Here is a 24,938-nt window from a genome sequence, read left to right as displayed (position 1 = left end):
TGTTGCTATGAATCCACATGTGAGCAGACGACATCTTGAACATGAGATTGGCATTCCTAAAACCAGTGTACATTTGTTCTTACACATCACTGGTTCCATCCTTACCATGTACACCTACACCAAGAATGGCGTAGGAATGATTCCCAGAATCATGTACAGTTCTGTCAGTGGGCACAGCAGCAAATCCTCGCTAACCCGAACTACTTCTCCAATATTCTGTTTACTTGTTGAGTGTTCCTTCTCAAACAAAGGACAGGTAAAGAAAAGGAACTTGCATTATCAGTCCAGCGACAAACCACGATGGCTTAGACAGGTGGAACATCAGCTTCAATGGAGAGTTAACACGTCTGGTGTGGGATGCTTGGTACTACAATTATTGTCCCTTATTTCATTAAAAGGGTAGTCTAAATGGCACAGCATATGCTGATTTCCTCAGACAAATTCTTCCTCCTCTTCTGGATGAAGTGCCGCTAAGAACCAGAATGCTTATGTGGTATCAACATGATGGATGTCCAGCACATGCCTTGCATGCAAGTTGTGTTCTGAACCGAAGATATCCTGCCAGATGGAGTGGTCGAGCAGGAACAGATACTTGGCGTGCTAGGTCTCCTGATTTAAATCCTCAGGACTTTTTTTTCTTTGGGTATGCATTAAAGACGACGTCTATCACGATATTCCAACAACCAACCTCGTCTCCTACCTTCCAAACTTCACAGAAGCTTCTGTGAAGTTTGGAAGGTACTAGATGAGGTATTGGCAGAATTGAAGCTGTGAGGACGGGTCGCGACTCATGCTTGGGTGGCTCAGATGGTAGAGCACTTGCCTGCGAAAGGCAAAGGTCCCAAATTCGAGTCTCGGTCCGGCACACAGTTTTAATGTGCCAGGAAGTTTCAAATCAGTGCACACTCTGCTGCAGAGTGAAAATCTCATTCTGGATTAATCAGCATGACTGCCATTCTTGTAACTTGTTTTGAAATTTGAAATGCCATCCTATATTTTTTTTTATTCAGTAATCCACTTTCTCTCCACAAGATGTTATCAAAAAGTATCACACTGTAACATTCACATAGGCATGACATAATTAAACCCGCAACATAGAATTGACTTTGACTCTACTAGCACACATTAGACCTACAAGTACCTGTCATAATTTAACTCTTTCACTTTCTATAGTTGACACTAAAGATATGGAAACTTAAGGAAAATGCACACTAGTCATTCACTCAATCTCCTTCACATGAAGGTTTGTGTAAATATGATTAAGGTCTGTCTTTACTATACACAACATGTTTAAAAGAGCTACAGTACTACAACAGCGGAAATTCCTGTATGGAATAATATGTAATATATAGAGGAAAGGCAACCAGTCACCTTCAGCTGAATGCTGTTCGGTGCATAGAAACACACAACAGAGAATACTATAAAGACTGTTTTCTGGTGCATGTTTCTATGCGCCACACATCAGTCAGCTATAGGTGAGTAGTTGCCTTTCCTCTATTTTACATATAGTTCTACAGTACTGCATAGTGTACTTGTGTTGTATATAAGAAAATGTTATTGCAGTTGCTGTTCTGCTAATTTTCATTCTACCTTCTCTTCTTTTGTGTACATTGTACAAGTAAAGTGTAGTAGTTATTGCAAATGGTCAGCAGTTCAAATCAGATATTCACGAATTAACATTTTTCTGTGCAGAGTTTCTGTAGATAAGTTAAAAGTTCAAAAAAGAGTCAAAATTATATTTTCAGAACTGTAGAATGTAATAGTAAGAAGTAACAAATTCCAGCTATCCAGAAATACAGGGTGTATCAAAAAGAATAATCCAATTTGGCATGTCTGTATTTCTGAAACTAATAAACATATACAATGAATTTTGTTTTTTGATGAATGGGAAACTCAAAAAGTTTTTTTTTCTTTTTTTTCATACCTTTTCATAGGCGTCCAGTATGCCCCCCTTGAGTTGCGCGGTGTATGTCATTGTGGTATTCAAATTGTTCCCACACTTAAGTTACAGCTTCCACAGCTGCTGTTATGTGATGTCTCAGTTCATTCATTGTTGTTGGCAGTGGAGGCACATAAACAGTCTTTTACAATCCCCCATAAGAAAAAATCACATATAGTCATGTCCAGTGAGCTTGGAGACCAGTAATATAAGGCTGGATCATATGGTCCAGTGCGACCGATCCATCGTTCATTAATCCTTTGATTTAAAAACTCCCGCACTTCCATGTGTAAATGTCGACGCACCACACCCTAGGCAGACATCGGGGGCATGTTGAACTGTCAAGCTGCATGGCAAATGGATTTCTGTGGACTCCTTGTGAAACTATGACAGATGCGTTTGATGGCTGTGTCAGACACTTGGGGATGGCCCGGCAATTTGCCTTTACACAAGCAACCTGTTTCTAAGAATTGTTCATGCCATCATCTAATTCTCTGTGCTGTAGGAGGATCCACACCATACCTAACACTCCTGCTACTCTTGAGTTTTACACTAACTCAAGAGTTTGCTCTTTCCAACAGTACATTGTTCATGCACGCATCTCAAATAACATAATAGTTATGATTTTTTTCTTTCTAAATCGGATGATTCTTTTTGATACACCCCGCACTTTCACCAACTAATCCGAAGAAGATATAGAAACCACGAACAACACCATGTTCTCACTGTGACATGTACTTTTTGAACATGTTAATTTTCAGATAAAACTTTTCTTTACATTAAACAGTGGAAAATCCAGAATGGAATAATGATAGTATTAGGAAAAGGATAGATTGATACTCACCATATAGAGGAGATGTTGAGTCGCAGGCAGGTACAACAGAAAGACTGTTAAACATATGAGCTTTTAGCCAAAAGGCCGTCTTCTAAAGTAGACAACACACACACACACACACACACACACACACACACACACACACAGGCAAGTACAACTAACACACACATGACCACTGTCTCTGGCCACCGAGGCCAGATTCAGTGACCAGAGACAGTGTTCATGTGGGTGTAAGTTGTGCTTGCTAGAATGTGTGTGAGTTGTCTTCTTTTCTTCATGAGAAGGCCTTCTGGCCAAAAGCTCACATGTGTAGCAGTCTTTTTATTATGTCTGTCTGAGACTCAACATCTCCTCTATATGGTGGGTAGCAACCTGTCCTTTTCCTAATACTGTCATTTTTTCTGACATTAATCTGTCCATCAAATTGCAACACAGTAATAACAACAAAGATAGTATGTAGGTGCAATTACACATAAGCAGTAACACCAAATACAAACCACATACATAAATGGTTCAACTGAGAATCAGTTTTGACATCTGCTTCAGAATAGTGCATGAAATTTAGAGAAATTTCAAAATTTTCCTTGTGGATGAAATTATTTTTCAAGATAAATTATTGATATGTAACTATAATGCTGCTCAGCTTTACTTTAAACCAAATCATCTCATGATTGCTGGATAAACTTAACTACTGAACTCTGGGTTTACATTTTACTGCAGTCTTTTACAACTTCATTTATAGCACAATACTAAGATACTAACTCAGAATGTGAAGAAGAAACCTGTCCTAGTTTGCCTGTGCCTTTAACAGAGAAATCAGTCTTCACTCAGTGTGAGAATTCACATAAAACATAGTCAGTCTGACTGATTGATGCATTTACTCAGTCAGGATGTACTACATGTGAAGGCACCAAGAAGCTATGACATTTGTTCGGTCCATGTGGTCTCTCTTCCACAACGGCACTGTCGTGGCTCATTAGATCATTATATGGCTCTTCTTCTTGCCATTACAGGCCCTATGATTGAGCTGTGGAGCTAGACATGCCAGTCCTCTTACTTTGGCTTGCAATATCTTGTGGGGCTATTTCATCCAAACACTTTTGAACTGGCTAAGTAGTTCATCTGTGCACACTTGCCTCTGCGAATGTGATCACTCCATGTAGGTTTCTGTTCATCAGTGTCATGAGTTGGCACACACATGCTCCCACCTTTTCCTTTGGTGCCTTCACGTTTTCCAACCATCAAGGTACTTCCTCCACCCCACTTTTTTCCTACTGACATTACAAGAACTTTCTAATAGATAGCTCCTATGCATGCACATATCAGTCATCTGATTTTTCTTAATACAAAAATTAGCTATAATATATCCATGTGACACTTTGCATTAATTAATAAATTTCCCTATAAATATCCTTTTACAAAATTTAATAGCAAAACATTTGGAAAAAAAGATATTCTACTTATGATGTGGAGTGTATGCGTGACAAGAAGCTGTTGTGTTACAATCTGTGTAATGATGGTAAAAGTAAACCTACAATCTCAGTGCAGTTCAGTAGAGTGCACTGCATCTTTAACCAAGAAAAGCATCATTTGGCTTTTTAATGATATTACACATAGCAGTGATATTTTGTTACAACAGATAATTTGATGGACTTTTATTTAGACCCTGTACTGCTACATGTATATCACGACTTCTTTACATTTGTTAGTTTGCATGTTCGTCTTTCTTCAGATAGAAGAGCAATGCGAAAAATGATGACTTTGTATGAAAAATGTGAGATAAAGTCATCATAGTATAGTTGTTGATTGCTGTGTGCTAGGCCATCAGCAATTGTGTGTAATTTACTGCCCACCTAAATACATGGAACTCAGGACGTTGTGGTGTCATTCCAAGATCAACTTAAATTCTTTCCGCTTTAATATACTTCACAGTTGTTTTTTTTTTTTTTTTTTTTAGTTACATAATATTAAATAGTTTTCATTCACTTACCTAGAGTATGTTACTCAAATCTTTATAACAACTATTACTCAGTTTAATTATATTTCATCAGTGTGTTTTGGGTTATTGCTGTTAATTTTCAAAATCGTGTCTGCTTGGTTTATTAACATGACATTGCCATGTAATCAAAAACATTAAGTAAAACAGTAACATATATGTTGACTTCAGCGTGGCCCAAATATAAACTGATTACAACATTGATATATTCAGTAATTCATACATTGTTCATTTTGCTTCAGTAAATAGTAATAACTGCCACAGGAGACTTGACATGGCATTGGGGTTTGTCTTGTGGTAGATGGCTGTTGACATGATGAAAATTTAATCTGATGACATGAAATGCCCATGCTGTGCAAAGAACAGCCAGTCTTTGTGTCGCTCATGCAACAAAGAAAACACAAAACAAACACTGTGTATATTTTCAACTTTTCGCAGCATAATGAATAGTTCATTAAATTTTGGGCATGCAGCCACACAAATAAAATTTCTTCCACTTATATTTTGGCTACGTATCATCTGGCAATCCTCAGAGTAAGTCGCAAGACTGACGACAAGGTGCCAAGTGTGGCCTTAGATGCTCCACCACGGCGGTATGTACCTGCGAGTTGCAGGCGCTGGTTGATAGCAAAGAGTAGTCATACATAGGTCAAACAGCATTCTCCATTCATGAGAGAAGTGTGGAACATTGAAGATACACATGCTTATCACAGCCAGACAAGTCAGTTGTGGCTGAACATTGTACTGATACAGGGCATTCTATGAACTACAATGGCGTGAAGATTCTAACATCCATCTCTTCCTTTTGTCATTCTTTCTTCAAGGAAACCATAGATATTAGATTAGCTAGTAATTTAATAAATAACATGGAATCCAGCTCTTGGGATAATTAAACTGCAGAGAAGTCAGCATGGTGTCATCGCTGCTGAACATACATCGGTAAGTGAATCGAATGTCTATGCCTTCGCCACAGGTGGCACATATGGAAGCACATCTCTTTGCTGCTAACCAGCTTCTGTAACTCGCAGGTGCATACCGCCATGGTGGAGCATACAAGGGCACGCTTGGCACCTTGTCATCAGTCTTGTGACTTACTCTGAGGATGGCCGGATGATACACGGCCGAAATATCAGTGGAAGACATTTAATTTGTGCGGCTGCATGCCCAACATTTAATGAACTAAACACTGTGTAGTTCTATATTAAACAATTACTACTATAAAATGATTAATGTTCACATATAACATATTGTGTTGCATACTTTACCATGTACCGTGGAGGTGGAAAAATCTTCAGTAGTACAGCCCAACTTCAGCATCACTACAGTTTGCATACAGTGTTCAGTGTGTCAACATGCCTCAAGTAGTCATTTCAAGGTTTTGTTACGCAAGCATTGTGTCACTGTACAGCAAGAAGGGTTGTTGTCTGCGTGGGAAGTTGCTTGGTAAGTTTATGTACACCACAGTGATGGCCCAGCTGTATGCAACCATCTTGGCATGATCAGTTTGATGTCTATGTGTCTATGCATTATGTGGTTTTAGAAGAAGGTGGGTAAGGGACATCTTTGACTGGAACTTGTGTCAGTGCTATCTCTTCACTAACGAGTGCAGGGTTCGTGATGACACATGAAGGACTGTCTTAGAAGAGTGTGGAGGTGGCCAGGTACCAATGCACATCTCAGGCATGCACTCCCACGGATCCAGCAGTGAGACAGTTCTCTGTGTACAAATGTTAGATGCCTCTGATCACTATTGAGATTAACTTGAGAGCTGTGCAGTGTCAGGACTAAATCCTCCTACCTATTGTCCAGTCCTATAATCAACATCAGTAATGTATGAACACACCATACCCATCTGGTGAGCACTGTCAAGGAGACAGAAATCATCCAAATAGAGTGGCCTATGGTATCCACTGACATGAATTTGATTCACCTTGTTTGGGACCAGTTGAAACTTGCAGTGTGTCATTACTGGAACCCTCCTAGCTGTGAATAACCTCAAGAGAGCCATCTTCGAAGAGCTGGAGTGACCACATGGACAGCATGCTGAGGCAGGTCCAAGCATGTTAAAATGCATGAGTTGGAACACCATCATATTGAATGTTAATCAACAGCAGATCTTGATTTCAAAAATGTTCATTTTTGAACAGATTTCATATATTTTTGTTGTTGATTTGTTATTTCACAATAAAGTTATGTTTTTCAGGTTCTTAAGTCTTATTTTTTCATTCTCTTTTCCCATTGATTATAAGCCCACACATGTTCACAGATATGCATATTATGTGTGTGTTTTTTAGGTTTGGAAAAGGTCATTGGATGAAAGCTAAGCTATAAGCTCGACATCAGTTTTATATGCCTGTCTGCTACTAGACATCCCAGCTATACATTGACTCTTTATCCATACTTTTTCTATTTTTTGTATTAAAAGTACTTCATTTTTTGAATATTGACATTATATTTGAGTTTGTTTAAAATAAATTGCTTTAAAACATTTCAGATAACTGAAGATATCCTTCGAGAACATTTTAGCAAATATGGAGATATCACAGAAATTAATTTACTGAAAAGACCAGACGGAAAACTTGTTGGTTGTGCCTTTATTCAGTTTGAAAGGGTGCAGAGTGCAGCAAAGGCAATATTGGGTTCCAGTGGGAAACCATTAATAGGTATCTGTTTAATTCTTAATGAACACTTTGCTATGAATTTCTTTTTGTGTGTTTTTTTATATTGCAAATATTTTTACAGTCTCTTGTTTCAGTAGTTTAACACTGCTTAATTTCATGTCTTGTAAGTATCATATTTGTTGTCTTCTGATTTGCTTCATCTTTCTTATATAAAAACTGAAAATTTATGGGTTTTTTATAAAGTACTTTATTTGTATCAAATTTTGAAAAATGTAGTTGTAATTGGAAAACGTAAAAGAGTATGACAAAATCCCTCCCTCTGTACAAAGCATCATTAGGACTTTTGGACACATTTCATCTTTTCAGTATATACCCTGTTCGGAAGATACAGTGTTTATTTCTTTCAATCAAAGAAGCTGGCTGTGTTCTGTTAAAACTATTGTATGCAATGCAAGGAATTTTAACCTCATGGAGTGTGTGCGTTGACTTGTGCTGAGCAGACACCAGAAACCACTGCAGAATAACATGGAGTGTTTGGGACAAGTATGTCTGGCTAACTTTGTGTGTGAGGACAGTTCATTCAATGGAAGACACCTTGTGACCACATACATGGTGGCAAGGTTGACTTAATATATTTATTGGAAGTGTCTTCCTGATTAATATACTTCTAACACTGGCTTTCCCAGTAAATCTTATTTGTGTACACTTTTTGAATTGTTCACTGGACTCCACAACTGATTCATTTGGAAAGTCACATGGACGAATGAAGATGGAGTTACACGACTCTGAAATCAGTGACGTATTTTACATATTAACATCATAGATAAAGACAGTTGATTGGAACATTTTGAATATACTGCCAAGTGCTCACGAAGTCCATTTGAGAAAAAAACTGATCACACAAAAATGCTTTAGTAATTCTCTGCCTAGAAATGAATAAATATTTGATTTTTGTAAACGAGAACACTAATGAGTTGATTATGGCAGCAAGACTCCATTTTACACCAAGGCACAAATACTTGTTACTTGTGGCCTCGCCCTTTGTTTCAGGCAGAGCTGGGTAGTGCATTGGTTAAGACTGGATTTGTCTTTGAAAGGACTAGGCTAGAAATCCCTGTCTGTGAACCCGGACTTAGGTGTTGTGTGACTTCTTTGTGTCTGCTTAAGATAAACATAGGGATGATTCCTTTGCAAAGGACACTGCTGAATGACTTCCCTATCTTTTTTCCCGATCTGAGCCTGTAATCTGCCTCTAATGTTGTTAATGTGATGTTAAACTTAAATCTTCCTTCATTCATTCCAAGTCTAATGAATTTCTTTTAATTATCTTGTAGTAAATATTCACCACATGAAAAATTTTACACATGTCCAGGCAACTTATACACAACTCTGATGATGAAGTTATCTGTGCTGTTGGACAGTGACAGCATCATCCAGAAACTTCCATACAGTGAAGTAGATTTATGCAGTATAACTTGGTGCTTAGCTAGTCAGAGGAGAGGAGTGTAGGTGATAATCTAGGTGTGGGAGTTCTTGAAAGAAGCCATACACTGCGTGGGAAGCCTTGATCTCTTTCACTTCTGTCTTCTGACGTTGCACATAATCTTATGTATCTAACCACAAAGTACTCTATCTGCACCAAAAATGTTTGTCAAGTGTAATGCTATGCTGTTTATCATTCAGGGTAGCAAATAATGGTCAGCAGTTGACTGGTAACTGAGCTTGCAGCTGCTTTGTCTCAAAGAGATGGACTCACTCAGTGTCTTCCTGTGTGCCCTTTAATTACAACTGAGCAAGGTGCCATCACAGTATGATGATAGATTTGTGTCTGAGAGGATCTGGATACAAATACAGATCCAAATGTGGAAATATGCCTCACAAATTGCATCACCATACTCAGATTTAATCAGTCCTTTGATACTGAGCTGAGTGAAACATTTTAACCAGTGGCCCGGATGATGCACTGACAGTTTTAATGCAGATTTCTTGGTCTCTGCTATTTGTGGAGAATGAAATGGCCCCCTCCAATTGGTTGGATCTTCAATGTATCCTCCTGTTGTACACTTTTTCCCCATGCTGACCCCCTTCCACCCACTGCCGTGCCCAATTTCATCCTTGTCTCCTCTAATGACTGTTACACAACAGTGAAGCATGTCTTAAATTTTTTTCTGCCAGGGGATGGAAATTTGATGAGTCAGCAGCTATCTAAACTTTGTGCTTACTCAACACTTGGAATTTTCATCTTTAGAACAATTGTTTGTTTCTTCATGTACTCATTTTATGTTGTTTTTCAGACTGTATTCAGCTGCTGTGATCTCCTTTCAGGTAGAACTGTTGTTATTGATTGGGCTGTTCCTCATACAAAGTATGTTGAGGCTACAAAAAATGAGAAAGACATGACAATTAAAGAAGAAGATGAATCCAAAGCAGATATCAAATCTGAAGTATCTTCACAAGCATCTATAAAAGATGAAAGTGATTCTGAATCAGGCTTTGAATCTGATAAGGTTGTCAAAGAAGAAAGCACATCAAATGACTCTTCTAAGGTTATCAAAGCAGAGAACAGCTCAGATGAGTCTGAAGATGATGAACTTATCACAGAGGATGAGTGAGATAATTTATGATTTTTTTTATTTATTTGTTTATTTTTGCCTTCTATTGTGTGTTTGTTGATAAATTTCTTATCAATGGTGCTGACACATTAAGTGTTCTGTGAATGTTATGGTAAATTAAGAGTTCCCTTCTGCACTTTACATAAATTTTGAAATGAATTTTAGAGTCATAATATTGTAATTTTATCTTTCTTGAGCAATATGTGATGGTTATTTATTCTGATCGGTTTGAGAAAAATGCTTGTACAGCATACAGTGGTATGTTGCATGGTTTGCATTTATACCTGGTTTCTTGGCACACTTTCAGTTTCAAGCAAACTGCACTTCTAAACATCAGTATACCATCTCGTGGGTGATCACTTTGAGTGAAATTTGGGAAATACCTCCCTTTGAATAATAGAGAATTATCATGAGAGTGCCTTCATTTACATTTATCTGTAGTGTTGGAAAATGTTTTACAAGTTCAGACAAAACCTTGTTATGAATATTTTTTCCACTTTTATGTCTCTGTGGAGAGCTTGAGCATTTATGTTAGGACAGGGCAGATCATGGAAAAGAATTGTGTATTCCATTTCATAGTCTTATGCAGTAATGCAGTTTATCCATAGCATACCAGAGAGATCAAATGCCACAAAATGTAAGTTGTAAACAACACATTGTGGCATCTTAATTTTTACAGAAGTTGTCCAATTAGTCTTTTTGATCTGGAGTTTTTCTTTAGTATTGCAGGTAATTTGATCCACATTTTTCTGACATTGCAACACTTAATGGAAAACATTGTTTCAAATGTCATAAACTGTATTTCCTTTGGTGTTCGGAATTGACCTACATGCAGTGCTTCTACGCTTCCCTGCCATAATTGATTGATGGTACATGTATTGAGACAGTTAGGACAGGTCAGAAGATGTTCTATATCCCAATATTCACCATAATGACATCTGTAATCATATTCATCCCTAATCCCACATTATAAGGGTTGCCTTCGCTGGTGACATGTCTCCTCTGAAGCAGTTCAGGCTCCTCCAAATCTTCCATCTCAGGCTCTTGCCACTTGGCATCCCCCGTAGTTGAGGGTAATCATTTGCACGCTTGTAAGTTCTTTGCTCAAGAATCTCTCTTGGGATTTGAGATTTCCTAGTCCATAGGTAGCTCCAAATAAGATGTGGCATTCATTGAAGTAATGTATAAGCTTTTCAGTGTGTTCATGGTTGGACCTTCAAGATTTGGTGTCCGTGAATCTGGCCCCTTTGTATAGTTTATTGAGGGGCATGCATCTCATGCAAACAGTTATTGAACAGCATATTTTATTTAAGCTTAAATTGACCTTTTTGACATGAATAGATCTGGACCATTCTGAGCAATCATGTTCTGTTGTGGAGAAACACATTGCCTGGGCTGTAGTTTTCAGCTCGATTGGTTTGCCTCCCCATTGGTTGTTAACTAATTTTGTCAGTGCGTTATTTGTTGCTGTGACTTCATAATGGGTCTTCTTGCAGTTGAATATCGATGCCTGGTCATGTACTACACCCAAGTATGTCAGTTTATCAATGTGTTCCTGGCTGATGCTGTTCTATGTTTTTTTGGGTGATGATGGAAGCTGCTGACTTGTATCTTTGAGGGATTAATTTAAAGGAATTTTCCTGGTATAGTTCTGACATGGTGCTTACAGCATGTTCTATGTTTTGTTCTACCTCATCAAAACTCTTTCCTTGAGCTATTATGGCCAGATCATTGGCATATGGGAAGTGGGTCCTGTAATTTGGTGTTGATTGGTCATTGTTATACAGATCGATTAAAGGGGAGGGGGGCAGGCCACTGCCCTGGACAAGACTATTTTTCTGCTCTCTCCATTGTTGGGGAGGCTTGCATGCCTCAGCGATACAGATAGCCGTACCGTAGGTGCAACCTCAAAGGAGGGGTATCTGTTGAGAGGCCAGACAAATGTGTGGTTCCTGAAGAGGGGCAGCAGCCTTTTTAGTAGTTGCAAGGGCAACAGTCAGGATGATTGACTGATCTGGCCTTGTAACACTAACCAAAATGGCGTTGCTGTGCTGGTACTGCGAACAGCTGAAAGCAAGGAGAAACTCCAGCCGTAATTTTTCCCGAGGCCATGCAGCTTTACTGTATGGTTAAATGATAATGGCATCCTCTTGGGTAAAATATTCCAGAGGTAAAATAGTTCCCCATTCGGATCTCCGGGCAGGGACTACTCAAGAGGACGTCATTATCAGGAGAAAGAAAACTGGTGTTCTACGGATCAGGCATGGAATGTCAGATCCCTTAATCGGGCAGGTAGGTTAGAAAATTTAAAAAGGGAAATGGATAGGTTAAAGTTAGATATGGTGGGAATTAGCGAAGTTCGGTGGCAGGAGGAACAAGACTTTTGGTCAGGTGAATACAGGGTTATAAATACAAAATCAAATTGGGGTAATCCAGGAGTAGGTTTAATAGTGAATAAAAAAATAGGAGTGCAGGTAAGCTACTACAAACAGCATAGTGAACGCCTTATTGTGGCCAAGATAGACACGAAACCCATGCCTACTACAGTAGTACAAGTTTATATGCCAACTAGCTCTGCAGATGATGAAGAAATTGAAGAAATGTATGATGAGATAAAAGAAATTATTCAGATAGTGAAGGGAGATGAAAATTTAATAGTCATGGGTGACTGGAATTCGATAGTAGGAAAAGGAAGAGAAGGAAACGTAGTAGGTGAATACGGATTGGGGGAAAGAAATGAAAGAGGAAGCCACCTGGTAGAATTTTGCACAGAGCATAACTTAATCATAGCAAACACTTGGTTCAAGAATCATAAAAGAAAGATATATACATGGAAGAAGCCTGCAGATACTGACAGGTTTCAGATAGATTATATAATTGTAAGACAGAGATTTAGGAACCAGATTTAAATTGTAAGACATTTTCAGGGGCGGATGTGGACTCTGACCACAATCTATAGGTTACGAATTGTAGGTTAAAACTGAAGAAACTGCAAAAAGGTTGCAATCTTAAGGAGATGGGACCTGGATAATCTGACTAAACCAGAGGTTGTACAGAGTTTCAGGGAGAGCATAAGGGAACAATTGACAGGAATGGGGGAAAGAAATACAGTAGAAGAAGAATGGGTAGCTTTGAGGGATGTAGTAGTGAAGGCAGCAGAAGATAAGTAGGTAAAAAGGCGAGGGCTAGCAGAAATCCTTGGGTAACAGAAGAAATATAGAATTTAACTGATGAAAGGAGAAAATATAAAAATGCAGTAAATGAAGCAGGCAAAAAGGAATACAAATGTCTCAAAAATGAGATCGACAGGAAGTGCAAAATGGCTAAGCAGGGATGCTAAGAGGACAAATGTAAGGATGTAGAGGCTTATCTCACTAGAGGTAAGATAGATACTGCCTACAGGAGAAAAGAGAACCACTTATATGAATACCAAGAGCTCAGGTGGAAACCCAGTTCTAAGCAAAGAAGGGAAAGCAGAAAGGTGGAAAGAGTATATAGAGGGTCTATACAAGGGCTACATACTTGAGGACAATATTCTGGAAATGGAAGAGAATATAGATGAAGACTAAATGGGAGATACAATACTGCGTGAAGAGTTTGACAGAGCACTGAAAGACCTGAGTCGAAACAAGGCCCCGGGAGTAGACAACATTCCGTTAGAATTACTGACAGCTTTGGGAGAGCCAGTCCTGACAAAACTCTACCATCTGGTGAGCAAAATGTGTGAGATAGGCGAAATACCCTCAGACTTCAGGAAGAATATAATAATTCCAATCCCAAAAAAAGCAGGTGTTGACATATGTGAAAATTACCGAACTATCAGTTTAATAAGTCACGGCTACAAAAAACTAACGTGAATTCTTTACAGACGAATGGAAAAAGTGGTAGAAGCCGACCTCGGGGAAGATCAGTTTGGATTCCATAGAAATGTTGGAACATGTGAGGCAATACTGGCCCTACGACTTATCTTAGAAGCTAGATTAAGAAAAGGCAAACCTATGTTTCTAGAATTTGTAAACTTAGAGAAAGCTATTGACAATGTTTATTGGAATACTCTCTTTCAAATTCTGAAGGTGGCAGGCGTAAAATACAGGGACATGAAAGGGAAGCAGTGGTTGGGAAGGGAGTGAGAAAGGGTTGTAGCCTCTCGCTGATGTTATTCAATCTGTATATTGAGCAAGCAGTAAAGGAAACAAAAGGAAAATTCGGAGTAGGTATTAAAATCCATGGAGAAGAAACAAAAACTTTGAGGTTCACCAATGACATTACAATTCTGTCAGAGACACCAAGGGACTTGGCAGAGCAGTTGAATGGAATTGACAGTGTCTTGAAAGGAGGATATAAGATGAACATCAACAAAAGCAAAACGAGGACAATGGAATGTAGTGTCGAGTTAACTCGGGTGATGCTGAGGGAATTAGATTAGGAAATGAGACACTTAAAGTAGTAAGTGAGTTTTGCTAATTGGGGAGCAAAATAACTGATGATGGTCAAAGTAGAGAAGATATAAAATGTAGACTGGCAATGGCAAGGAAATCGTTTCTGAAGAGGAGAAATTTGTTAACTTCGAGTATAGATTTAATTGTCAGGAAGTCGTTTCTGAAAGTATTTGTATGGAGTGTAGCCGTGTATGGAAGTGAAACATGGACGATAGTTTGGACAGTAAGAGAATAGAAGCTTTTGAAATGCGGTGCTACAGAAGAATGCTGAAGATTAGATGGGTGGATCACATAGCTAATGAGGAGGTATTGAATAGAATTGGGGAGAAAAGGAGTTTGTGGCACAACTTGACTAGAAGAAGGGATCAGTTGGTAGGACATGTTCAGAGACATCAAGGGATCACAATTTAGTATTGGAGGGCAGCGTGGAGGGTAAAAACCGTAGAGGGAGACCAAGAGATGAATACACTAAGCAGATTCAGAAGGATGTAGGCTGCAGTAAGTACTGGGAGATGAAGCAGCTTGCACAGGATAAAGTAGCATGGAGAGCTGCATCAAGCCAGTCTCAGGACTGAAGACCACAACAACAACAAAAACAACAACATTGCAGCCATTGTTTGGCTCCAGGGCATAGCGTTTAATTCCACCAGAGAAACAAGTGTGTGGGCACAATACCAGTTGTAATAGTGTATGTATCTATTTCAAATTCTGGTAGGTCTTCATAAATCTTGCCGCTATGTCACCAAGATACCCAATTTCTGTTATTCTGTTTCTGCCTCTTGTCTTCTTCTTCTTCATCTTCCAAAAACATTTCTGCTTATGCAGGTCATTCACAGAGTGTCTTTGAATCCTTTTTTTTTTTTTTTCTGCCCACAGTCGAGTATTCCCTCTCCCATTGTTGTCATCTTAGGTTCACTTCATCCTTCAGCTGGTTGCTCCATCTTGTTCGTGATTTTCCAGATTCTCTTCTTCCGTATAGTGTCCATTTGAGAGCCCTTCTTTGAAGTCTTTCTTATTCCATTCTTTTGTTGTGGCCAAACTATTTCAGCCTATTTCTTCCCATAGTTTCTTTTAGGGAATTTATTTGATGAGTGTTTCATGTTGTTTGATTCCTCATCCTGTCTCTTCTCGACTTAACTCTGGATCTCTCATAGAAAGTGCATCTCTGTACTTGTTTTCTCCTCACATCTTTCTTTATCCAAGCCCCAACATACTGATTGATTGATCCAAATTGGTAAGCAACATGACTTGTACGTCGTGATATTGTTTTTGGCAGATATTTTCCAATTCCTAAATTATGTTGGACACTCAATAACAAAATTTCAAGCAGTTTTCTGTCCTCTCCAAATATTCATTATTGATGTTTCCTTTCTTGGTTAGCTTACTTTCTAGACATTTGATGAAAGTATTTACTACTTCAATAACTTTTACATTACAATTTACATCCCTCATTCTTTCATTTTTACTGCTGATTTTCATTACCTTGCCTTCCATTTATTTCCGAGCCATATGTGCTTCTTCAGCTACCCTCTATCAGGTATTTAGTTGTTCCTTCAATTTCTGCTCATTAATTTCACAAATCATAAAACTGTCGGAATGTGGTATGACTTTAATATCATTTGTTGTTGACCCTGAGAACTTTACTTACAATGTTGTCCATGGCTGTATTGAAGAACAGTGGAGAGCGTACTTCATTGTCGAACCCCTCTATCTGTTCAATACCTTTCTGATTTTTTGCCATCTATTATGACGCAATTAAGTGTTCCTGATTCTGAGTTCCACTCCTTTTGAAAGTTCCAGTCTATTCAAACCTTGCCATGTCTCTTCCATTATAACAGTTTATGAAATAAAAAAAATTTAAAAGTAAAAACTTTTAATGCCTAATCCACAATTTTCCTATCACAATTAAAGTTCAGTTACTAGTTTCAGTTACTATCTGCTTCCATCTTCAGATCATTCAAAATATTAAAAGACCGTTAATAAACATTGGAGATCATCATTTGCTGTAGCCATGCATTTGTAAGTACCAAAACAATAACAATACATAGTTGAAAACGTCACTGTGAGCAAGCCAGGTTGTAGATATATGGTAATTTTGCAGGTTGCAGGAAGTTGGGTCAAAGGCTCATTACTTTCAATAGTATAACAGGTATTATTGTGAGAGCATTATATGAAATGGCTCCAAAAACTGTCAGCTGTTCTGTAGCCTGGCTTTCACAAGAATGATCCTGCGTAGCTCCCCCTGTGGGTTCAGGGGTAAGAATAGGCCCGCGGTATTCCTGCCTCTCCTAAGAGGCGACTAAAAGGAGTCTCAAACGTTTCGACCTTCTGTGATGGTCCCCTCTTGGGTTTGACCTCCTTTTTTTCCAAATTTCCGTTGTTAGTGCGTGCCATTTGGGGAATGACACCTTACATGGTGTTTTTCTATTGGTCCATCATGCACCTCCACCTTGCGTGTTACCTATTGTCGTGTGGGGGGGGGGGGGGGGGGGACTACACCCAACATCTTCTGGGTTGTCTCCTTCTTGTCTTGTGCGCAATCTTCTTCTTAGCGCCCACGACAACTGTGGACCCTTTCAACACCTAAAATCCAGCACGGTAGCCAGTCTGTTGTGGTGGGGTTGTCATGTACCCTCTTGGTGGTAGCCCCCTGACCACGCAGGGATCGCACTACAGATGCCAGTGCTGTTTCCTCCCCATGCATCCCAAGGAGTATGTGCCCATCTTGTCTGGGGCACGGGGACTCCGGGCAATGGGATATCGGCCAGGTACCTTTTGCTTTGGCTGGGTGGCGCCCTTGGGGAGAGCCCTCGTTCGGAGTAGGTGGCATCTGGGCGGATGTGGCGCAATGAAGCGCAATAAATCACACCAAGCTGGTGGTCGCACGGCCACCAGCGTCTCTAAGCGAGGTAGGGTAGACTTTGATGCTGCGCAATATGACCCTTAGTCGTTCCCCTCGTTGGCTACGCCATGGGAGGGACGCCGATCTAGTGCCAAGTGGGAGCCTTACGTACCGCAATACCTTGTCTGCCGCAGGACTGATGGTGACTCCTTTCTTATGACGAAGCCTCTGTTTTTTGTGGAACACGTGGAGGATAAGTTGGGGAAGTGGCGGGGTTGTCTAAAATGAGGAATGGGTCCATCCTCCTCAAGACGTCCTCCCCAGCCCAGTCACGAGCGTTGCTCTTGTGTGATAAGCTGGGTGACGTCCCTGTTACCGTCACTCCCCACAGTAGCTTAAACATGGTCCAGGGGATTATTTACCATCGTGACCTCTTGTTAAAATCCGATGACGAGCTGAGAGCCGACTTGGAACGACGTGGTGTACGTTTTGTCCGTCGTGTACATAGAGGCCCCCAAGACTAACAGGGTGGCCACCGGTGCCTTTATCTTGGACTCCGAGGGTGATGTCTTGCCCGAGAAGGTCAAGGTGATGGTTTACCGTTGCGACGTCAAGCCCTACATCCCTCCCCCGGTGCGGTGCTTCCAGTGCTGGAAGTTTGGGCATATGTCCTCCCGTTGCCCATCCAGCGCTACATGTCGAGATTGCGGACGCCCCTCTCATCCCGATTCTCCATGTGCGCCTCCGCCTGTATGTGTCAACTGTGGGGAGCACCACTCTCCATGCTCGCCGGATTGCCCCGTTCTTCATAAGGAGCGGAAGATCATGGAATTTAAGACTCTGGACCGGCTTACTTATCGAGAGGCAAAACTGAAATTTGGAAGGTTGTATCCTACTTCCATTCGAACATCTTATGCTGCAGCCACGTTATCGTCGCCCACGCGACCGACGGTTGTCGCCTCATCTGTGCCGCCTTCAGTGGGCCCTCAGGCCGTGTATCTCTGTCTGCCCCCCTCGTGCCTGGGGGCAAGCCTTCATCTGTTGCCCCCTTAGCAGTTGGGGGCAAACCCTCTTCTGTCGCTCCCCCCACGCTTACTTCGGGAGTGACATCTCCTCCAAAACCTGGGGGCTCGATCCCTCCCCCTCCTTCTCCGCCGGCGTTGCCTCTGCCGGTTCCTCTCTCGCGGAAGGGGTCCCTCGGGGCTCTCCCTTCCTCTGTTTCTTCTCCTACCCAGCCGGATGTCAGCCAGTGGCTGAAGGTTCCGCCACCTGCTGGTCGTAGGGCTTCTGCGTCGTCGTCAGCCTCCGATGCTCCTTCAGAGAAGCTCTCCCAGCCCTCTCACCCTAAGGGCCGACGTGAGAAGAAGGAACGGAATGTGTCCAAGAAGAAGGACGTTCCGGCGGTTTCAGTACCGCCTGCTGTACATAGTCCTGGCTCCGGGGATGAGGTGGAGATCCTCGCCTCTGCCGCGGATCTCGCCCGCATGGAACCCTTGGGGGCCTCTCCTATGGACTCAGCTGACTCTCCCCCGGTGGCGACAGTTGGCTCTGAGGCGCTGTCTGCCTCTTAGTCGCATTCACGCCCTCCCAGTCCCTTCCTGCTTCCATTCTCCAGTGGAACTGCGGCGGTTATTTCCGCCACCTGCCTGAGCTCCAGATGCTTCTGAGTGTTTCCCCTGTTCTCTGCATTGCTCTGCAGGAAACTTGGTTTCCGGCAATGCGGACCCCCGCCCTTCGCGGTTATCGGGGATACTATAAGAACCGCGCTGCCTGTCAACGAGCATCAGGTGGGGTTTGCCTCTTTGTTCACCACTCTGTCTGTAGCTCGCCATTACCCCTTCTGACGCCTTTAGAGGCAGTCGCTGCCAGGGTTGAGCTCTCGCCGGCTATTACTGTTTGCTCTGTTTACATTCCTCCGGATGGGGAGCTCCCCCGACATGTCTTGGCTGCGCTGCTGGCTCAACTCCCGCCACCTTTGCTGCTTCTGGGCGATTTCAATGCCCACAACCCTCTCTGGGGTGGGACTGTCTCCGATGACCGCAGTCGGGTCGTGGAGCATGTGTTGGCTCAGCTCGACCTTAGCCTCTTGAACACCGGTGCTCCCACGCATTTCAGTGTGGCCCATGGCTCGTTCTCGGCCATCGATCTCTCTATTTGCAGCCCTGGACTTGTCCCATCCCTCCACTGGAGCGTGTATCCTGACCTGTGTGGTAGTGACCATTTTCCCATCTCTTTGTCACTGCCCCAGTGTCATTCTTCTGGGCGCCTGCCCTGCTGGGCTCTCCACAGGGCTGACTGGCTGGCTTTTACTTCCGCTGCAACCATTGAGTCTCCCCCACAGGGTGACATTGACGAGGTGGTCCGTGTTTTAACCACGTCCATCATTTCAGCGGCCGTGGCTGCCATCCCCCGTTCTTCTGGCCTCCCTCGGAGGAAGGCTGTACCCTGGTGGTCGCCGGAGATTGCTGAGGCTATTCGCGACCGTCGGCGGGCTCTCCAGCGTCATAGGCGGCACCCGTCTCTCGAGACCCTCATCGCCTTTAAGAGGCTCCGTGCCTTGGCCCGTCGTCTTATTGCACGGCGTAAGCAGGAGTGCTGGGAGAGGGATGTCTCATCCTTGGGCTCCCATGCCTCCCCCTCGCTCGTGTGGTCCCAGATCCGGCGGATTTATGGATACCAGACCCCTATGGGTGTCCCTGGGCTCTCCTTGGACGGTGCTGTCTGCACAGACGCTGCCGCCATTGCTGAACGGCTTGCCGCGCACTTTGCTAAGAGCTCTGCGACTGCATCTTATCCCCCCGCCTTTCGCTCTCTAAAGGAACGAGCCGAGCGGACGCCGTTCTCATTCCACACGCGTCGTTCTGAAAAATACAATGCTCCTTTCAGCGAGAGGGAATTCCTCGCTGCCCTCGCCGATTGCCCTGATACAGCACCAGGACCAGACTGCGTCCACGCGCAGATGCTGAAGCATCTCTCCAGGGACTGCCAGAGACACATTCTCGCGATATTTAATCGCATTTGGAGCGAAGGCGTGTTCCCGTCGCAATGGCGAGAGGGTGTTATTGTCCCCATCTTGAAGCCCGGTGCGGACCCACTGGCAGTGGACAGCTATCGTCCCATTACCCTCACCAACGTTTTGTGCAAATTGCTCGAACGTATGGTGGGGCGGGGTTTGTGTTGGGTCCTTGAGTCGCGCGGTCTCCTCGCTCCATCCCAGGGTGGCTTCCGTCGGGGCCGGTCTGCCACGGACAATTTGGTGCGGCTGGAATCTGCTATTCGTACGGCCTTTGCCCGACGTCAGCATCTCGTTGCTGTATTTTTCGATCTGCGGAAGGCGTATGACACCACATGGCGGCATCACATCCTCGCCACGTTGCATGAGTGGGGTCTTCGTGGTCGGCTCCCGGCTTTTCTTCAAACCTTTTTATTGCGCTGTTCTTTCCGGGTGCAAGTCGGTGCCGCCTCTAGTTCATCTTATATACAGGAAAATGGGGTCCCGCAGGGCTCGGTGTTGAGCGTCTCCTTATTTCTAGTGGCCATTAATGGTCTGGCTGCAGCCGTGGGGTTGTCGGTGTCTCCTTCTTTGTATGCCGACGACTTCTGCATCTCATTTAGCTCCACGACTACGGGGCTCGCCGAACACAGGCTGCAAGTAGCCGTTCGCAAGGCAGCATCATGGGCTCTGACTCATGGTTTTCAGTTCTCTGCAGCCAAGACTCGAGTTATGCACTTCTGCAGGCGTCGGACGGTCCACCCTCATCCTGAACTTTACCTCGACGGCCACCTGCTTGGAGTGGTGGACACTTGCCGCTTCTTGGGACTCGTGTTTGATGCCCGGCTCACATGGGTTCCTCATCTTACTCAGCTGAAGCAAAAATGCTGGCGGCACCTCAACGCCCTCCGCTGCCTTAGCCACACGTCTTGGGGTGCAGATCGCTGCACGCTGCTGCGATTGTACAGAGCCCTTGTGCAGTCCCGGCTTGATTATGGGAGCCTGGCCTATGGGTCTGCATCACCCTCAGTGTTGGAAGTTGTTAGACCCCATACATCACTGTGGGGTTCGGCTTGCAACTGGCGCTTTCCGCACGAGCCCCGTGGATACTCTACTGGTGGAGGCCGGGGTTCCCCCACTGCGGATTCGCCGCCATCGACTGCTCGCCAACTATGCTGTCCACGTGCATTGCTCGCCTGGCCATCCCAATCATCGCCTGCTTTTCCCTGCCGTGGTCCTCCATCTGCCCGAACGGCGACCTAGGTCTGGGCTTTCCATAGCTGTCCGCGTCCAGTCCCTGCTGTCGGAACTGGGCTCATTCCCTCTTCTGCCTCCCTTCCGGGTCCGTGCACCTATGCCTCCCTGGTGTTTGCCCCGGCCGTCCGTCCGTCTGGACTTGGCACAGGGACCCAAGGACTCGGTTCCGCCTGTGGCCCTCCGTCGCCGTTTTCTTGCGCTCCTCGCCTCATTTCCGGGCAGTGAGCCTGTCTACACTGATGGTTCCCTGGTTGCTGGTCGCACTGCCTACGCTTTTGCTCACGCTGCCCATGTTGAACAGCGCTCCTTGCCGGCTGGCTGCAGTATTTTTACTGCAGAGCTGGTGGCCATATTGCGCGCTCTTGAGCATATGCGTTCCTGCTCAGGTACGTCCATCGTCATCTGCAGTGACTCCCTGAGCAGCCTCCAGGCCATCGACCGCTGCTATCCCTCTTCTCCTCTGGTGTCCTCTATTCGGGAGTCTGTTTCCACCATTACCCGCTCTGGTCGTTCGGTGGTCTTTGTTTGGATGCCAGGTCACGTTGGCATCCCGGGGAACGAACGTGTTGACAGGCTGGCCAAAGGGGCGATCGACGCCCCAGCTTTGGAGATCGGCCTTACGGCTCGCAATCAGCAGCTGGTGTTGCGCTGTAAGATGCTTGGGATGTGGTCTGTTGAGTGGCATGGCATGACAGCCCCGAATAAACTGCGGGCTGTCAAGGAGACGACCGATGTATGGCGCTCCTCCCTGCGGGCTTCTCGCAGGGAGTCTGTAATCCTGTGTCGGCTGCGCATCGGCCATACCTACCTGACGCACGGCCATCTTTTGCGTCAGGAGGATCCCCCCTGTGTCGATGTGGGTCCCGGCTGACGGTCGCCCACATTTTATTGGAGTGTCCCCGACTGCGCACCCTCCGGCAGTCTTTTAATCTCCCGGGCACTTTGCCTTTGATTTTATGCGACGATGCCTCCATGGCTGACAATGTTTTACATTTTATCCGTGGTAGTCCTTTTTATGGTTCGATTTAGGGGGGTCCTGCACCTTTCCCTTTCTGTGTCTTTTGTCCTCGCGTCTCTCAATATTTGTTGCTGTTTTGGCGTGTCGTCAGATGGTTGACTCTTTCCCTTTTTTGTTGTCATGGTCAGTCAACCAGTCTCCGGCCATCTTCTTTTCTTCTGTATCTTTTTGTCTGGTGTTCATCTGTACTCTTTGTGTTTGTAGTGTTCGTTACCGCATTTGTGTTCTTTTAGGGCCTGGGGGGAGTCTCCTTCCCCTTGGGGTTTTACCTGCTTTGTGCATTTATGTCTCGCCTGTTTTTGGAATGGGGGACTGATGACCTCAGCTGTTTAGTCCCCCTTAAACATCCCAACAACCACCACCTCCTGCGTAGCATATAGCTTAGTCATCTTTATAAAATATGCAAAAATTAAGGGTAATATAAGAACACTACACAACACCAGTCTGACAAGATACGTCAAAACATTTGTTGTTGAATGACTATAGCTAACAATGCTTTCCATTGCTTATTCACCACCTTTGCATATTTTGAATGATCTCAAGGTGGTTGCAGGTAGCAACTGAAACTAGTTATCAACTGTTAATTGTAATAGGAAAATTGTGGTCTAGGCATTAAAAATTTTTCATTTAAAAACTTTTTATTTAATAAACCACATTGAGACCACCGTCTGTCCCCCTGACCATGTCAGGCTTCACTAACTTTCTAACAGTGTCGTAAGCCTTTTTTATATGTATGAATGCAACTACAGTGTTTCTTAAATTCCCATTTCTGTTCTACTACTTATCTAGCTTTAAATGTGGCACCTGTAGTTGATCTTATAGGGCAAAATCCGCCTAGTTCTGTTTTTTTAAGTTTAGTTTTATCTTGTTCCTGATTTTCTGAAAAATTTTCTTTTCATAAATCTTCATGCAGTGGCACAGTGATGCTATTCCACTGTAGTTCTCACTGAAAGCCTTCTTACCTATCTTAAATACAATAATGTTCTTTGTCAAGTCATCAGGAATCCTTCAATATTATCATACTGCCCTCATTATTCTATACAGACACTGAATTCCTATAGTAATACAGTCCATGACATAACTAGGACAGTTGCAAAGTGCAAAAGGTTTTGGAACCTTCACGATGATGCAGGAAAGTGGGCCAGCATCTTATTTTTATTAAACCTGTTTTTGTAATTCTGTTGGTAGTATTTTTAGTGTACAGTTTTGGACATGATGTCCATTTTCAAACCATCGCCCACATCATAAGTATTGAAACACAACACAACCAATACATTTGCAAACAGCCACAATGGGCAATCATGAGTAACTTGTACAAAGTTGTGTACAGCATATTATCAGGGCTTCTTTCCAAACAGCACTAGATTGTTAAAATCTTTTGATAAAATTTCTGTCAGTTCTTTTGCACTTCCCTGTTTATGTTTTTTTCTTGTACAATGTTGGGCACTGGCGTAGCTGTTTTTTGCTACTGGATGAAGAGTTTGTGGTAAACTTTTCTGGCTCATATATCCTTGCAATAGCTATCGATTACTGAACACTTCAAGTAAGTGTTTTCTATTTGCTTCCTTGTTAGCTTCCTATAGGTGTGGGTGTGTTCAACACAAAAATGTTCAAAAAATATTTAAAGCTATTTTACGGTACAGTTGTGTTGTTATTCACAAAAGTGAAGAGTAAGTAGTCATTTGTTCTGAAATATCTTCGCCATTCTTCCATAATGCCTGCTGGGTGTCTATTATTTCCAAACAGGTCCTTCTTACCTGATTGCAGTATACAGCATCTGCCTTGTTCTGTGGACTCTTTACATACAATTTCCCCTTTTTTCCAAGGAGTTGTTTTGTGAGAGGAACTCATTTGTAGTAATTACCAATAGTAGCTGTTTGGCTGCATCGGCACAGTTATTAATAAGATATAGCTTGTATTTCTCTGTCAAATTTTTGGGTGCAACAGTTATGTGACCTATACAAGTCACCCTCTGTAGGGTATATGGAATATCATTGCATGTTTTGAAATTTATTTTTGTGGCTTTTTACTTGTGCTGCGAACTACAGAATTTCATTTCATTACTTTAAATGGTGCTATTGTTCCATTTGTGGCTACAGTTTCACATGATGCGTACTCTGGACAATGACTCCTCTGCAACATGTCTGATATTTTCCGACCTAGCTGGCTTGTTGTCTTCAAAATAAGTGCAATGCAGGAATAATTGAAAACAGTTTCTGCTTTTTAGTGAATAACAGTGCCAAGAACCCTAGAGTTCTTCAGGATAAATAGCATTTCAACACTTTATTCACACACTGGGATTTGTAATGTTGTCATCTCAAAACTGTCCACCATTTCTCTTCATATCAACCACTATCAAATTAACTATTTCCTCATCAAACATATGT

General features: G+C 42.9%; 1 protein-coding gene across 1 annotated transcript in view; it reads left to right on the top strand.

The window, feature by feature from the left end:
- The window catches only part of LOC126412452 (RNA-binding protein 28), a 119,393-nt gene that overhangs the window by 68,000 nt on the left and 26,455 nt on the right, over positions 1-24,938 (top strand). The window contains exons 7-8 of the mRNA XM_050082060.1: positions 7,265-7,433; positions 9,717-9,999. Of these exons, the coding sequence (XP_049938017.1) occupies positions 7,265-7,433; positions 9,717-9,999 (452 nt within the window). The remainder of the gene's footprint in view (positions 1-7,264; positions 7,434-9,716; positions 10,000-24,938) is intronic.

Source organism: Schistocerca serialis, chromosome 7 (genome assembly GCF_023864345.2).
Source record: "Schistocerca serialis cubense isolate TAMUIC-IGC-003099 chromosome 7, iqSchSeri2.2, whole genome shotgun sequence".
Lineage (NCBI taxonomy): Eukaryota > Metazoa > Arthropoda > Insecta > Orthoptera > Acrididae > Schistocerca > Schistocerca serialis.
This window is presented reverse-complemented; position numbering and strand designations above follow the sequence as displayed.